A 15,989-nucleotide genomic window follows, 5' to 3' on the forward strand; every position below is an offset into this window, starting at 1 on the left:
ACAGGCACACGCATGAACACACTGCTGTTTACATATGTAGCAACATCTGGATGGGGAGTGGTTCATTTGGTTTTGTGGTGCTCAAACTTAAAAGGAGCCACCGGAAATTCTATTCATACTTTGCCCTGAGATTCTCCTTATTTTCTGTCTTCTTTTAACTTCAACTTCCAAATCTCATTTCTGTCCCCTTCCTCACGTTTTACACGTCTGTATTTCCTGCGTTCAGCCTCTTTCAGCACCATTATATTTCCCATCATTTCTAGAGTAAAACCTTTTGTCCTCTAGAACTGAAAGACAGAAGTGATCTGGCTCAACTTAATAGTTTTGTAGCTGAACTTCAGGAATGAAAGAAACAGTTTAATTGGTGGAGTTTGCCTCTCACTTTTCTTTGGGGAACTTGACTATTTTGTTCAATCCACTAAAAAGGCATTTCAAAAGTTAAACCTAAGTTTGACGTTAGTAGTGCATCTAAATGCAGGTTATGCATATGGTTGCATAGCTTATGAAGTATTTTCAGTTGGATATGAAGAAAGGTTAAGTGAAAATGATCTTGTCCCACGGACACTAAACCTGTAGGCAGTAATTCAGCCAGCGTGATTTATGTGTCAATGTAATTCTTTCTCAAAAATCATGAAGCCACAGTTCAAACAAGCAGATTTTGCTGACATACTGAGTAACACACAGCAGCAGTATTGACGGTGTGGTGAAATAAAACACCTTTAAAACTGCTGTGGTGGTAATTTTCTGCTCCGCTCTGCTTTAATCTATCCTCGCGGATATTTTCTTTGATTGTAAAGAGAGCGAGATAGAGAGAAGACCTCTGGCCCCGACGCACTCCCTGTCAAAGAGCCATATTCTCACACCATTGGCTTTCAATTAACCGCAGCAGGTTACAGAAATGAGAGTGAGGGTGGGGGTAGTCAGAGAGAGAGAGAGAGGATGTGGATTCAGTGACCCGGAGAACGATGAAGCGTTTCCCCGTTTGACTGTAGCTCTCCCAGGAGATTTGTGTGGATGAGTCTGTGCAGGTATGTGTTTCCGAGGGTGTGTGTGCGTGCGTGTGTGTGTGTGTGTGTGTGTGTGTGTGTGTGTGTGTGTGTGTGTGTGTGTGTGTGTGTGTGTGTGTGTGTGTGTGTGTGTGTGTGTGTGTGTGTGTGTGTGTGTGTGTGTGTGTGTGTGTGTGTGTGTGTGTGTGGATATACACAATGTTTGAAACAAAGCTCCTCCAGTAGAGCACTAATTGTTTTTTTCATTGTGTGCCAGCCCTGCTTTCATACATATTGCATCAAATGTGTATGAATCTTATTGTATAATTTGAATGCTAAAACCTTATGTAGCATGAAGACACATGAGCTGCAGTAATTTACTGTGTCTTATAAATTATACTAACGTTAGACACAATTCTGGCTTCATTTTCATCATAAAAAAGCTCAAGAGGTTTAAGAAAGATGTGCTTGAATTAAAATGTAAATTTTAACAGAAACTACAGGCTGCTTGTAGGATGCCGCATGACTTTGATGGATTAATGCGCAGTTACTCTTAGTTGAGATTTCTTCTTACTCCCAGGGCAACTGTACTAGTTATTTTGTGACTGTTTTTATAATAGATCCTTCAAATCCTTCAGCTACATCAATTTCTTAACCTGCGTACATTCATATTTCTGTATGTGTGCTGTGATACTATTATTATGTTCTCTCAACCTGACTGGTGTAATCCATGGCACAACGCATGGATGGCAGACACACACAACGGCCACCTAAATGGTAGCGTTTAATGACGAGTGGCTTGGGATTCGGTCAAGTGGGTCTGTTCCAATCTAGACCTAAAGTCAAGGGTGCTTGTTTTCCATCCATCCTCTCCATTTCTCTTTCTATCAGCTCTCACACTGCCCCCTCCATCACCTCCCCTTCCTTTATTGCCTCCATTCATTCCTACTCTCTCCTCCATCCTACAATAATTCCTCTTACTCAACAATTTCCCCTTTTTCCCCTCAATTTTATTCCTCTCTCCATCCATCTCCTTGGTTTAATCCTTTCATCCTCTGCCTTGTTCTCCACCCATCCATCCCACCATCCATTCAGCCATCCTTACACGTATCGATCCTTTTCCCCATCCTCGCCGGCCTTCCCCTCGGTCCATTCATGTGTCTCTCTCTTGTTAGAACGCAGCACAGGTCACAGATAGCCCAGCTCCTAACATGCCCTTGCTTTGTTTTCCTCTCCCTTGCAACCAACTACAAACCCTTTCACTCGACACACACAGACTCCCTCAGAAATACACACACACACACACACACACGCGCCCACAGCTGATTTATGGCTAGTGTCTCTGGGCTATGTAGTTGGCTCAGTAGCTAATTATATTCTATTTAAAAGGCCGTCAGTGCAGGGAGATATGAGGAGAGACAGAGAGCAATGGTTTGTGCGGTTGTGTGTGTTTGTCGCGGGGGCGGAAGGGTTGCGCGGACAGAAGACTGGCTTGACTGACACTATCTATCTATCGACATGTACGTATAGCCTCCAATTTGCACATTTCCTCCTTCCCTAAAGTCCCATTTGACTATAGCGTGACACAAGCCAGAGCACTGAAATATTAATACATGTCTGTGTTAAGATGGCCACGTGATACTCTACACATGTTGGTCTGCAAAGCTGAGCAGGTCACGTGTGCATCTGACCCATTGATTGCAGCAGAATGCACCACAACCTGTGTTAAATGGGTTAAAACAGCAGATCATATCAGAAACCACTATTAAATTGACCCGTTCCATTTATCGTGTCTGTAATATTGTGAACAGTAAGGACATTTAAAGAGCAAATGGGTTGTCAAAATAGAAGACAACCACTTTTAAATACGGTTTAAGGATACATGAGCAAAGGACAAACATTGAATGTGGTTCTGATGGGACCAGGTAATTGATATTTAAATCACCTATCAATCCGGTATGAGTGGCACCTCATTAGTAGCCAATTATCATTTAATTTAAACCTTTTCAAAGTAAAGAAAAGAGAGGCAGCAAGAAGTAAACAGAGAAAGAGAGTTTTCACCCTGTATCCATATAATAGCAACGCCTTCCCATTTCCCCAATTCACTTGGGACATATTCCTATACCCTCCTACCTGCGACAACACAAACCCACCACGGCAAATCCCTAAAGATACAATTTCTGTGGCATGCAGGAAATATAAATTCTTCACTGATAGAAACTCCCTTCCCCCAGTGGGGGAGAGCCTACACACACACACACACACACACACAGCATGTCTCTATGGTCTTGCACGCCGTCCCCAGAGGGCCACTGCAGCGAAGGGAAGATGGAGCGCTACCGCGTCAGTGTGACATATTCACAGACAGATCGGTACTAATGAAAGATATTACTCTAATGCACATTTGTAAAGGTAAAGAAAAGGTCAGTGTGGAGACGGAGAAATTGTTGGGAAATGAGAGGAGGAGAACAAAAGCGAGGCAAAAAAAGGTGGGGAAGAAAGTAGAGAGCAAAACAGTAAGCAATTACATGTAGACGAGAAAAGGGATAAAAAGAGGAGCATCAGGAGGGAAAAGGGGATCAGGTGAGAGGAGGTGTGGTGGACACAGGGATTTGGTGAGCAAGAGGCACATCGTGCGTGTGCGTAATAAGAATGTCTGTATGCGGACCACGTCTGAGAGTAAAGACCGAGACAGCCTTGGGATTTACCAGCACTGCATGGCTGCATCAGTCCACCCCAAACAACACACGCACACACACACACACACGCAGTGGCAAAGTGCATTTTGCTGCCATTTGCCAATTAAAGGGAATTCCCACTACACGCACATGCACATGTGAAAAAAATTGAACCTAAAACCGTGTATTTGTGAATGTAAAGTTTTGAAAAGCAAACAAAACCAACTTACTGACACTCACTTTCAGGCTAAATTACATATTACAAAATTGAGGATTTACAGCCTGAGGAGAGAAAGCCTGACAGACACACACACACACAGACAGTGACACCTGTAACAAACCCTCTTCTTTCATTTTCACTAGATAATGCTCATAAATCAGCAAAAAGACAGCTGGCTGTATGTTGGGAATGCGACCAGATGTGTGCGTGTAGGTGTGAGTATGTATGTGTGTGCGTATGTGTGTGAGAGTGAATTGGTCTTGTTACCTGAAGGTTCAGGGAGTCGTACAAAACAAAGCTATTACTCATAAATCAAACACAGACCGAATTAGCTACAGATTCAGAAAACCGACACAATAAAAAAATCAAAAACCACCAACAGGAAGACGAGTGGAGGGCAGTACGTGTGAAAGTGAGGAGGAAAACCAAAGGTATCATTCAGAATGTGATTTAAAGCAGCTCATTAGACACAACGTCTGAGCAATACTTCAGACCCCATGACACACTCACTCCTTGTCTTGTGTTAACTATGAATAATTTAGTCATTCATTTTGAGCTTGCCATGTTTATTCATCAGTAATTTACCCAGATTGCTTGTGTCTCATTTATGTTGTCACTCACATTTCCTGAGATTTGATGACACGGGTCATCAATGACCATTGACTGGATCTTCTCCAGTCAACGCACTGTGCACATGTTTGTCTTTTCATTGTTTATTGTTTGAACCATTCCTTGTATGTGCAACGTCCTTGGCAAGCAAACAGATTGGGCAAAAGTCAAAATGAAAGTATAGCATAATCAGTGTTATGATTCTCTAAACAAGTCCAGTTTTGTTCAGTTCCCTCACATTGTAGAGTTAATGGTTGACAGTTTAGACTGTACAGAATATCATACACCTCCTGACCATTAGGTTTTGTCAGTCTTGTGTACGGTGCGTGGATCTGGATACATCTTACCTGGCAAAGAAGGAAGCGGCAGCAGATGTGGTGCTTGGCGCGATTGTGGTCACAGCTGGCGTGTGAGAGGGCGAGTTTGTGTGCGACGTTGAACTATTGTGTGCAGGAGAGTGCGTGTTGTAGCGGTTGAGGGCTGCCTCGGTCAAACCTTCTCTGGAGTCCTCAGAGATCATCTGAGATATCTGACAAGAGATGGAGAGAGATTAAAAAGGTTTACTCCTGTTTACTGTTGTTCCACTAAATGAAAGAAAGAAACACACACCACAGTATACTACAGTAAATAACCACACATTTGTGAATTCTAAAGGATTTATAGCTTTAGAAGTACTGACATGTTAACAACTGTCAATTAATCTTTCTGAATGTAATCTGGGTCCCACAAAACAAACACATCTTCCCTCCGAGGTTCTCATTTGACCGAACGCCTCCCACCCTTACTTCTCTTCTTCTCTCCACTCTTTATTTTTTTAATCATTTGCTCATTCAATTTCATTTTCTCTGTCCCTTCACTCTGCCCCCTTAAGCTACTCTGATTTGTTATTATTGGATCATCCTTTGGGCCATTTTGTCCTTTATCAGACACAATTCGAGGAAGAAGGACAGCGGGGACGAAGGGAGATAACTTTTAACTCATAACACCGTGAAGTGATGAGATTTGCTGTGCCTTTGTTGGTTACTGTATCATCAGATCAACGTTGTGCTGGGAATGTATACCGCATGAAGTGTGATTGTATCCAATGGGTCTCCACCACCAGGTCACTGGACACCTCTATCTGCACCGTGTCTCTGTGTCTAGATATCTGTTCAAATTCTTAAAATCATCTGCATCTTCTGATACGACACTTATGACACACACATTTATTTACACTCGACTGCTTTGTATGAGTGTGCGTGTTGCACTGGTTTATCATTGTGTGCACAGATGTGTGTGTGTGTGTTGAGTGCAAAGGCATGCGTGTTAGCGCCTGTAGGCGACCCACTCGTGAAGTAGATATGGATTATTGATTATAGTTCTTTATGTGCTGCCAGCAAGCAGACAGTAGAGCCCCTAAATCATTACTGTACACTCTATTAAAGGAACGACAGCTTGTTGTGTGTGTGTAAATCTGAGAGCATGTATGTCTATTGTTAGCAAGTCTCTGCATGTCATTGTGTGTGTGTGTGTGCCTGCACTTCTCTACACTTATGTGCATGCGTGTATAAATCAGCACGGCTGTGCGTGTAGTTAATGCCGAGGGCTCCTGGGGTCCAGGCACGCTGCCCACTGTCTTGATAAATTACCCATTGTAAATGAGAAGCCTCTATAGTTTATACACCATTCTCCCTGTGCACCTGCAAGGTATTTGAAATGCTCAGTCTTATCTTGCTACACCTGCATTATTAAAGGAGCCATGACTGTATGAAATAAGGGCTCGGTGAACAACATGGAATACCTGTGCATTGGTACTGGCAACCCATTTATCCTGATAAATGGGAAGAGGAAAACTACCAGTATGGAATGGGGGAAATGTTCCCACAGAGGGCCGTTATAATGCGAGCTGGAGTAAAGGTGGCTGAAAAATATGTGGGAGTCAGCAGTTCAGACAGGACTGACCCATTGTTTTACTCAGCTGTGCCTCCCGTTGTCACCCTGAAAACGCAATAACCACAACACTCATGTGTACTTTGTGTCTGAAGCACCTTTGTTTCCAAAAGCAGTTATGCTTCATGTGTCTCATTAAAACAGCTATAATTAGAAAGCTATCGAATGAGTTCTGCGTCTCAAATGCTGCACCAAGACACAAGATGTAGTGTGATAGACCCCATTCCAGCCTCGTCTCCTCGTACCCGAATGCAATGCCATGAATGGCATTTTAAGTAATCTAGTCTTTGAAATAAATTTGTTGTTCTTGATGGTTCTGATGATGTCGTTACACTTGTTCCATTCAGATTTTCCAGACAGGACAGACAGGCACAGAGTTGCTCTCTCTAGATTTCACCATAAATTAGATCAAATTACAGTGGATGAAACGTTAATGATCCCTATGGGGATATTAGGTCATCACAGCAGGAGAGACAAGGATATAGATAATACCAGGACAGAGAGAGTGCTGCATATAACGCGGCCAAACGTGCTCAACATCATGCAACAATTCAATGAAAATTCTACATTTGACCATGTTTTTTATGCACTTGGTCCTGGGATTGTCGAGAAGGCTTTAAGGACTAAATCTCCCTAGAAAGGAAACATTTATTTGTCACTCACCAATCAGTATTCTCTACACAAAAAATACAAAGAGGCTGATTTTTCTTCATTATAACACAAAGCCCACGGTGCTCATCTTCCTCATCTGTCACTCTTATATTGATTCTATTGTATATCCTTTTCCAACAATATGCAACAGAAAACAAGCGTAGAATGTCTGCCTGAAAACTCGTCTGAGAGAATGAAATGAGAAATGCAGTGTTTGTGTGTGTCTGGTCCTGCCTACTTCTATCAGGGGGATAGACATAATCTGTAAAACAATCTAAACGCTTACTGCTGCACATTGGAGAGAGAGAGAGACAAGCGGAGAGAGACGCTGCCCTTTGCAGATGAAAGTAGAGAAACTAGGTGAAGACAAAAAACGAGAAGTTGGTGAGGGAATGGAACAGAATGTTTATTTAGACCATATCCAAGATAGAATTACAGAAAACAGTCTATGTGAGATGAGCAAAGAGGACACGCTAGGAAGAAATGCTAGATGTGCTGTAGGTAGAAAGAGGGGAGACAGAGGCTGCTGTGGAAAAACAACTATGGGCTCAAAAAACATATGGACAGTATAATCTACTTGGAAACGGCCTCAAGGCAACAGACTAAATGCCAAAAGACAAACGGTTAAAAGCAGAAGAAAATGTGCACATCAATCTGTATCAAGCGAGAACATTTAACAAGATTTTTTTTTAAACAATTGAAATCCATCTGAGAGTATGTGTTGCCTCGTCGGCTCACGGATGCCAGTAAGCTGCCTGGCAGATTCATATCGGTCATGATCAGTCTTCCTTGTTCTGACTGATTCAGCATTTTCCATTTGTTTGACCGAAAAGAAAAATCCTAATAAATATAAAATGTGGAGGTTGTCACCTCTTATATTGCTGACACAGCGAGATCTTAATGTCAGCTACACGGGCCGGCAGGTTGCTTCTCTCTTCTTACCTCTCCATCCTTCCCTCTTTGTGCTCTCTTGTGACTTTTGATCACAATAAATAAGACCATACCAGTGTTGCTGTTGTTAGTAATTCTGAAGATTAAGACCACATTTTCCTCAAAAAATAAACCTAATTCTGGAGGCAGAGTTTGAACTTAAATTTGACTAATTTCCCCTCCAGTACTTTCACGTTTGTTTTCTCTTTTGCTTTGCTGAAGAGTGTGAATATGTTGGGAGGGATTGGTTGTCTGCCATTAGAAACCCTTCTGAAAGCTCCACCGAGGCTCCAACATGTGTTGTGCTGTACAACAAGAAAAAGGAAATGCAGTGTAGCGGTTTGCCGGTCATGTCTTAAAAGGCATCTTATTCTTAGTCTCTCTTATTCTAAACACATCTCTCTAAACTTATCTCCATCCTTTCTATGTGTGTCTCTGCTTCCATAACCATTGTTTTATCATTTATCTATTTAGCTCCTCCCCCTTCTCTTCCTCTCTCATGGGTGAGTCTAAACAGGGGTGATTTATATTCGTCCTCAGTTTCTTCTTTCCTGGTGAAACACCATTACTGTCCAAGTCATAGAAAAAACAAACCTTTTAAACCTCCCAACACAGCTACTAACTCAGATACAGAACACTGAAATATGAGTACAGGACTAAATGTACGAACACACTCAGGCCCAAATTAGGTCCTGTGTCTTTTTCTAAATTTGACCACAATCTTAGTCACACAGATCCTTGCACACAAGTTGTATTAACACAGGAAAAACAGACTCACCTTCTAATAGATTCTAAAACATACTGTATGTTGTTGTTTTGTACACACCACAAAACAAATGCATGCTGAGTAAAACTTTTTTTAATCTAACTTTATTAAGGCATCTAAACCATGTGACCTTATCTGTACTACTGTCAGTGCTACAAAAGATAAGAATACATAAGAGATTTTCTGCTTAATTTATTCCTGACCACTAGGAAAAGCTAACGAAACCATTCAAAAAATTGTGCAAAGTAATTTCCACCTACAGTACGTCTCCATATCTCTGCATCTGACTCAAGTCCTGCACTGAATAAAAATAATAAGTGGGATAGAGAAACAGTATGGAGGGGGTGAGGTGTGAGAAAGACGGCAGTAGAAATAGAGAAAGAAAGAGGCATAAGGAATACGTTGTGCAGAGTGAATGAGAGTGAGAGAGTGAAGGGGTGCTGGGGGTGTGTGACACAGAGTCCCTGGAGTTCTAATTATCACTGTATGAATTATTACATCGGTAGAGCATGTTCATGCACACATGTTAACGCACACACACACACACACACACACACACACGCTCTCACACCTCTGGATCTCCCTCGCCATCTCAGCTCTCCTGCCTCCCTCCATACACCTCGAGACCACACATCACCTGAGGCTTTTCTCCCTCCTGCCATCTTCCTCTCTACTCATCATCCTTCTTCCTGTTATCTCCAGAACACTCTTGTTTTATCTCCGTTTTCAATTCGACTCACTAGTGCGCCACTTAACTCAATACCTTACGTCCTACCTTTTTGCATAGGACATATATAGCTCCCCCCTCGATACCAGATAGTTATCGAATCCAAGAATTCTAAGTTAATTACTCTGTCCTGACGGGGAGCTTGTTTGGGGGAAAACAAACTTTAAGAGACTTAATGAAATTCAGGTTTTAAGCTACAAAGGAAATATTTTCAGTTAGAGCATTTACCCCACACACACACACACCTCTACAGGTAGCTTACCTGGTACGGGTAGAGTGTAACTCCTCCATTAGATCGGTTCAGGTGCTGATGAGCCTGCAGAGCTGTTGTACTCAGTACTGCTCCACTTCCGTTATTACCACTATTATTGCCATGGCTGTTTACTCCAGTGACTGGCTGGGCAACAGCTTTTCCCGGACCGGGGGACCCGTTCCTTCTGTCCACCCCACCTCCAAGCCCCAGAGAACTGGGCTTGGACCCCGATCTGTGCCCAGGGCCATGAGGTGGTGGGTTTGTGGTAGCACAGTTGGACGTTTGTCCAACCGAGGGACTCCCATGGCCGGGGTTGGATGGCCCGTGGCTCGGGCTGGGCGTTGGGGTCTGGCTGGGACTCGGGGAAGGGGACTGGGAGGACGAGTGTGCAACAGCTGAAGAGGAGGAGGAAGGAAGAAAAGCAGGGATCCACTCCCGTGAACCAGGACCTCCTGGTACTCCAGATGCTCCCATAGGACCCGGAGGTCCTTGAGATCCATACCGTTCAATGTGGGATGGAGGCGAAGACGGGGGAGACAAATCCCACTGGTCGAGAGTAAGGACCAATCGCACGGCTTCCTGTTTGAGCTGCGTGAGGTGGGTGGCGCAGACGTCACAGCGACTGTCGCGCTCGTTCCACGCCCGCCAGGAACTGTTGGGCACCTGAAGCTTATCGTGAAGGAGGAGAGAGAAGGAGGGATCCTGAAAGGAGAGAAGCAGAAAGATTTAGACTGATGTCTGGAGGATTGAATGAGAGTAAAATCGAGAGGAGAGGAGAAGAAATGATCGGCATGTTGAACAAATCATGACGATGAATATTTATAGAAAATTCAAGCCTGGGGGAAGATGTGTAGAGAGAGAGACACACACACAGGGCACACACATAAAGGACATACAAAAACAAGTGCACACATAGAAACGCACACGCACACAATTCCTCTCCCTTCTTTCCTCAGGCCTGATGTTGTGTGGGATTACTGATCAATCATCTATAAAACATCTTTGGCAATTAATACAGAAAATATAAAACAGTGGTCATTTTTGTAAAAATACAAGATTAATCCATGAATTGGTTTACCATCATTTTATGGCCAAATGTTAAATGCACCTTTTCTGGTGTGTAAAGGCTGCTAGACGTGAATAGAAAAATATCCATGGTCAAGGGAGTACTTTAAATGATTTTAGAAGTGTGACACGCACCACATCTTTTCATTAAATAAATACATTAAAAATATTGAAACATAAAAAATGAATTACAAAAAGAAATACGTTGTATAATTGTCTCTCTCTTTGCTCTCCTTGGTCCACTGTGTTTTGTCTCAGTCAGTGTTTGGCTGGTGAAGTTGTGTGTATGCGCGTGTGTGTGTGTGTCTCTGTTTGGAATTTTTTCCAATTGTTTTTTTTTCTTTCCGTACGCATGAATGCGGGTGCTTGGACAGGTATGTGTTATGTGTGTACGTGGGTCTGTGTTTTTCCAGACTAATTGAAGCCTCTCACACGGAGCAAAGCTGCTCTAAATCTCCAGCCCCGTCTGTCTGGTCTAAATATCAAAGTTAACAAGCAAAACACACAAACACACCCTGAAACACATCTGCGTCTAAAGCTCATTTGACCCCACAGAAAATATTTTCAGTTTTTTCCACAAGGCATTAAACACTTTATTTGCTTAAAGGTCGTTAAAAAGAAACCGTTGTTCCGTATCTGGATTAACTCGGGGCCTTTGACGCTCATAGTGGAATACAAATGACGTTGTGGGCTAATTGTCAGTGTAGGTGTTGCTTTAACATATTCTCAGGACCTCTGTACTTCATCAAAACATCTGTGGGAGATGGAGGCAACTCACTTGATAACTGTAATTATCTTTCTGCTTTCAAGCAGCTCTTCCGCAACACTAAGACAGGTTATCTATGTTGGCTGCCGCCTACTATTTTCAATTTGATGAGTTAAACAACAAAAAGAAGACCGTTGGCAGTATGATGTAGTAGGCTGGAAACCATCACCAAGTACACATGTCCATCCGTAGTAGAACAGTGGATACAGAACAGTTGTTTGGCACAGGGCCAGGAAAGAGTATTAATCCAATTGATGGGAAGAAACTCTTTGTTTTAATGAAGCTTAATCAATACATGAGCTATGGAGATGGACCGTGTCTTGCCACCCGTTCGATCAATAGGTGTGTGATAGACATGGGTTATCTCCCAGTAGATTTAGATAATCTGACATTATGTTAGAGAGACAGATGATTGAGAGGGAAGAAAAAACCAAGGGGCATTTGGGTATGAGTGAATGAACAAGCAGCTCTCTTGTTTCATATAACTCTCTCTTCTCGGCCATTTCACAGGAACATTCAGATCCCAGAAGCCTATCTGTAGATCTGGATCTGGAGGCTGTGGTCAGCCTCCTCGGTGGCCCAAATGCTTATAATGCAATGAGAGCCTCTTAGCAAGGGGAAAAGAGTGAGTATAATATGTGTCTGCCACACACAAATAAGCCTCTATCAATAACAAGCCTTAGCTTTCCTCAATCAATACACCGTCTGTACCTGTCCACACAAGGCAATATTTCATTTAGGAGTAAAGCCTCTCAATGAGAAGGCTGCCTGCTAGGCTATGTCAACAAACCAAAATACCACAAGATGCACACACACACACAAACACACACAAGTTAAGGCAGGAGCTCTGAACTTGGGACCAATGGAGTGGTGTGTGTGTGTGTGTGTGTGTGTGTGTGTGTGTGTGTGTGTGTGTGTGTGTGTGTGTGTGTGTGTGTGGAGGTGTGGGGGGGGGGGGGGCGCAGCAGTAGATAAAGCCTTCCTTGTTACTCAGGCATAACGAATAGTGTGTTTTTTAAACTGATACTGTACACACGAAGCAGGCAAGTGTACAAATGCACATTTTGTTGGCTGTAATGAGACACAACACACACACACACACACACACACACACACTCTTTGGGGCTACGTAACATAAGCTACCAATGTGTCTGTGTGTCACACAGACACACACATTTTGCAGAGTGACACGCATGACAGAAGAGAGCTGAGGTAGAGGCAGATTTCCAATGCAGTTGTTAATTTATTAATGCATTGAGTCCCTTTTTCACTGTTCAACAATTGTGCTTAGCCAAGGGGTCATGACACATTTTCTATTCACAGTAAGGGAGTGAGCCGTAATGATGATGCCGGTGATAATGGCAGCGAAACACTTTGCAGCAGCTCTAAAAGGATTCTTCCTGTGCGACTGAAATGTTCCCTGTGGAAAGAGTCCATTTGTCTTTATTTGTGAGGCGCACACTAAAAGCTTTAATGTTGATGGCAGACAATCGCTCTTGCAGGGAACTTTTTTTTGTAGCCGCACTAAAAGTGTATTATGTCACGTCAAATATCACTGGCCACTTGGCCATTGGAATCAGAGCGATCCTTTCCCACGAAAATAAGTGAGACAAGCGTCGCAATATGTGCACTTCAATGCACTTGAGTTGTAACCTCGACATGCCTATGTGGGAAGACTCAAAGGGATCCAGTAAGCTCATTTGTATCATGGTAACAAAATGGAACCCGGCTTGAACGCACAGGAAACAAGTGCATTGTGGTGGAGAAAGAGTATTTTATGGATGATTTCAAGAATCCAGTACAAGCTAGTGTAAGTGACTTTCATCAGTTAAGTAAAGTTTATGTAGCACGTGACACAGTTTGGATGCACATTTTGGAAATAATTGCAAACGGAACATTTAATCTCTCCTGGCTTCTTTCCTCCCCTCTGTACCTCCCTGTCATACATACTTAACCACACGCACCCGGCAGGCAGGCTACCAAGGAGCAATTAGAGGGACACGGTGTACGGTCCTAGAGATGAGGGGCTTGTTGTTTCAAAATTAGCTGAGATTTGGGGAGCAGCCAAGCTGGCTGACAGAAATGAAGAGAAAAAGGAGAGCCGTGCTTTGAACACGTTTTGAAGAAGAAAGAGACGGAGTGGAGTGTGCAGGAAGAGATACTGGGAAAGGGTAAATATACACACACACACACACACACACACCGTCTTTGCCCTCCTTTTGACCCTATTTCTGTATTCCTCTTCCCTCTAATGCGTCATGGTTCTATTTCTAGCTCACCTTTCAGTAGAACAGTAGTGTTGAGTTTGTTTACATTAACCTGGTCAAAGCACACACAAACAAACACACGCCCACACAAATACAGAAGAGGTTTAATTTTTTAAATCTAAGCGATCTTATTTTCCAAGTCTTACATTTTACCGTACAGATTTACGCAGCCATATCAGTATTTTTGCACCGTTTAATGAGATTGTGAACCTTTATATTTCCTCCACTTTCATCACGTCTAACTGTCACTTCCAGACGTCTCTTCACCTCTGAGTTCATCAGTATTCTGTGAGTGACTCAACCGGTCTCAGCACCACAGACAGTGTGTGTATGTGTGTGTGTGCATGTGTGCGTGTGTGTGCATGTGAGAGAGGGAGAGAGAGAGAATCATTTTGCTCCTACAGGGATAGAAAAACTTCAGCCTGAAGCCTGTTGTACAGGGATGGAATGAGTGACAGAGAAGGCAGAGAGACAAGACGACACCCGAGCGCACTGCACAGTGACCTCAGCATCTCTCAGTGAGCTGGGACAGAAGGATGCTATTACTGTGATATGACAGGAAAAGATTGCTTCCTTTGTCCATTACTGTTGTTTTTGTGTGTGAGCGTGCATGTGTGTTAGCACACTGAAGACTAAGGGTTCAGGGAGCACGATGAGACACATTCCTCTAACACACACACACACACACACACAAATACATGTAGATAGGCAAACACACACTCCACCACTGACAATTTCTGTATGACTGCAACCTACTTTGTTATCTTTAAACTGTTGTCATTCCCTAATGTTATTCACGTTTCATACATTTATGAAAATGAAAGAAGAAGAAGGCAGATCAGTGAGAAAGGAAAGAGGACGATTCTAATTTTCCAATACAGCAGAGAGAAGAGGCGGCTCGTGTTCTTAGTTAAAAGCCAGAAGAACACTGGTTCAGAAAATGTGAGTGTGGATGTGTATGTGTTAATCAGTTTGTGGTTAATCCTTCCTAAGTAAACCTTTCATCCTTCCCCCTAACTCATTTACCTCCACTCATCTTATTCATTTCACAACTATTCGCTCCTGTAAACACTCTTTAGTGAACAACACACACACACACACACACACACACACACACACTCGGTAGGTCTAGGATCAGTGAATTCATGCAGAAGAGATGCAGACGGTCTCGTGCACCTACTCTAAGAGGACACACACACACACACACAGTAGAAGGCAGTAGTGTGACGGAGTGAAAACAAAACGCCTGGAGAATGAAAAATGGAACCCAACCAAAAGAGACTGTCACAGAAATACTATAAATTACAAGTGTGTTGGTGGCTCATGATCATACGCGTTGGTCTCATGATGGAGAATGATAGTGTGCGATGATGATGGGTGTGTGTGTGTGTGTGGCTGCGTGTGTGTCTGTGTGAGAATGATTGAGTCTGATGTCTGTGCAGGAGCGAGGTCAAATAAATTACATCACACACACAACAACCATCTGGCTGTGCACACATATAGGACAAATGTTACACTGACAGAGGTCATTCGCAGGTCTCTCTCAGTATCTCTCCCAACACACACTCTGTCTGTCACTGTCTCTCTCTTTAGGTGTTTCTGTGTCACTCTCAGCACATATTAGGTGCTCGCCGTACACTTACGTCCAGCTTCCACTTTAAACTATGCAATATACTGGACCAAATGGGATTCTGTCGGCTCCAAACATCACACATGCGGAGACAAGAGGTTCAAATTTCTGGAATGACAAAAGATCCACGAACGGGCTTTCATCTAAGAACCTGCCCAATACACTTTAGAGTCTGGCTACTTTTATATCTTGTGAAAGTGAAAAAGCATCTAGTTTATAAATGGACCATATCCAGGTAATAGATATTTACTGCGGCTCTCACAGTCCAACTGTCTTCAGCATGGGACACATAATTCACACGCTAGCTTTGATTTACTAACAACCACCAGTAGGGCACATGCTCAGTTGCAATTTCATATGCAAATCACCTATTTTAACCATTTTCTTTAATTAAAAATAAAAATGTGAATATTTCTGTTTTTGTTAATGCCAGTGTACCGTTTTCACAGTAGACACTATGGCTTGTTATAATAGTAAAGGCACAAATGTATTCAATTATATTAATGAACTGA

The 15,989-nt window shown here is 42.8% G+C and overlaps 1 protein-coding gene and 1 long non-coding RNA gene across 4 annotated transcripts in view; one reads left to right on the forward strand and one right to left on the reverse strand.

Moving 5' to 3' along the window:
* The window catches only part of kif26ba (kinesin family member 26Ba), a 64,590-nt gene that overhangs the window by 32,118 nt on the left and 16,483 nt on the right, over positions 1 to 15,989 (reverse strand). For all 3 annotated transcript variants that reach the window (XM_040201284.2, XM_078085086.1, XM_078085087.1), the window contains exons 3-4: positions 9,759 to 10,451; positions 4,841 to 5,022 (exon numbers count right to left, since the gene is read on the reverse strand). In XM_040201284.2, coding sequence (XP_040057218.2) covers positions 4,841 to 5,022; positions 9,759 to 10,451 — 875 coding nt within the window. The remainder of the gene's footprint in view (positions 1 to 4,840; positions 5,023 to 9,758; positions 10,452 to 15,989) is intronic.
* The window catches only part of LOC144385301 (uncharacterized), a 40,704-nt gene that overhangs the window by 10,097 nt on the left and 14,618 nt on the right, over positions 1 to 15,989 (forward strand). The gene's annotated exons all lie outside the window — the stretch shown is intronic.

The sequence above is a fragment of the Gasterosteus aculeatus genome, chromosome 12 (genome assembly GCF_964276395.1).
Source record: "Gasterosteus aculeatus chromosome 12, fGasAcu3.hap1.1, whole genome shotgun sequence".
NCBI classification, from domain to species: Eukaryota; Metazoa; Chordata; class Actinopteri; order Perciformes; family Gasterosteidae; genus Gasterosteus; species Gasterosteus aculeatus.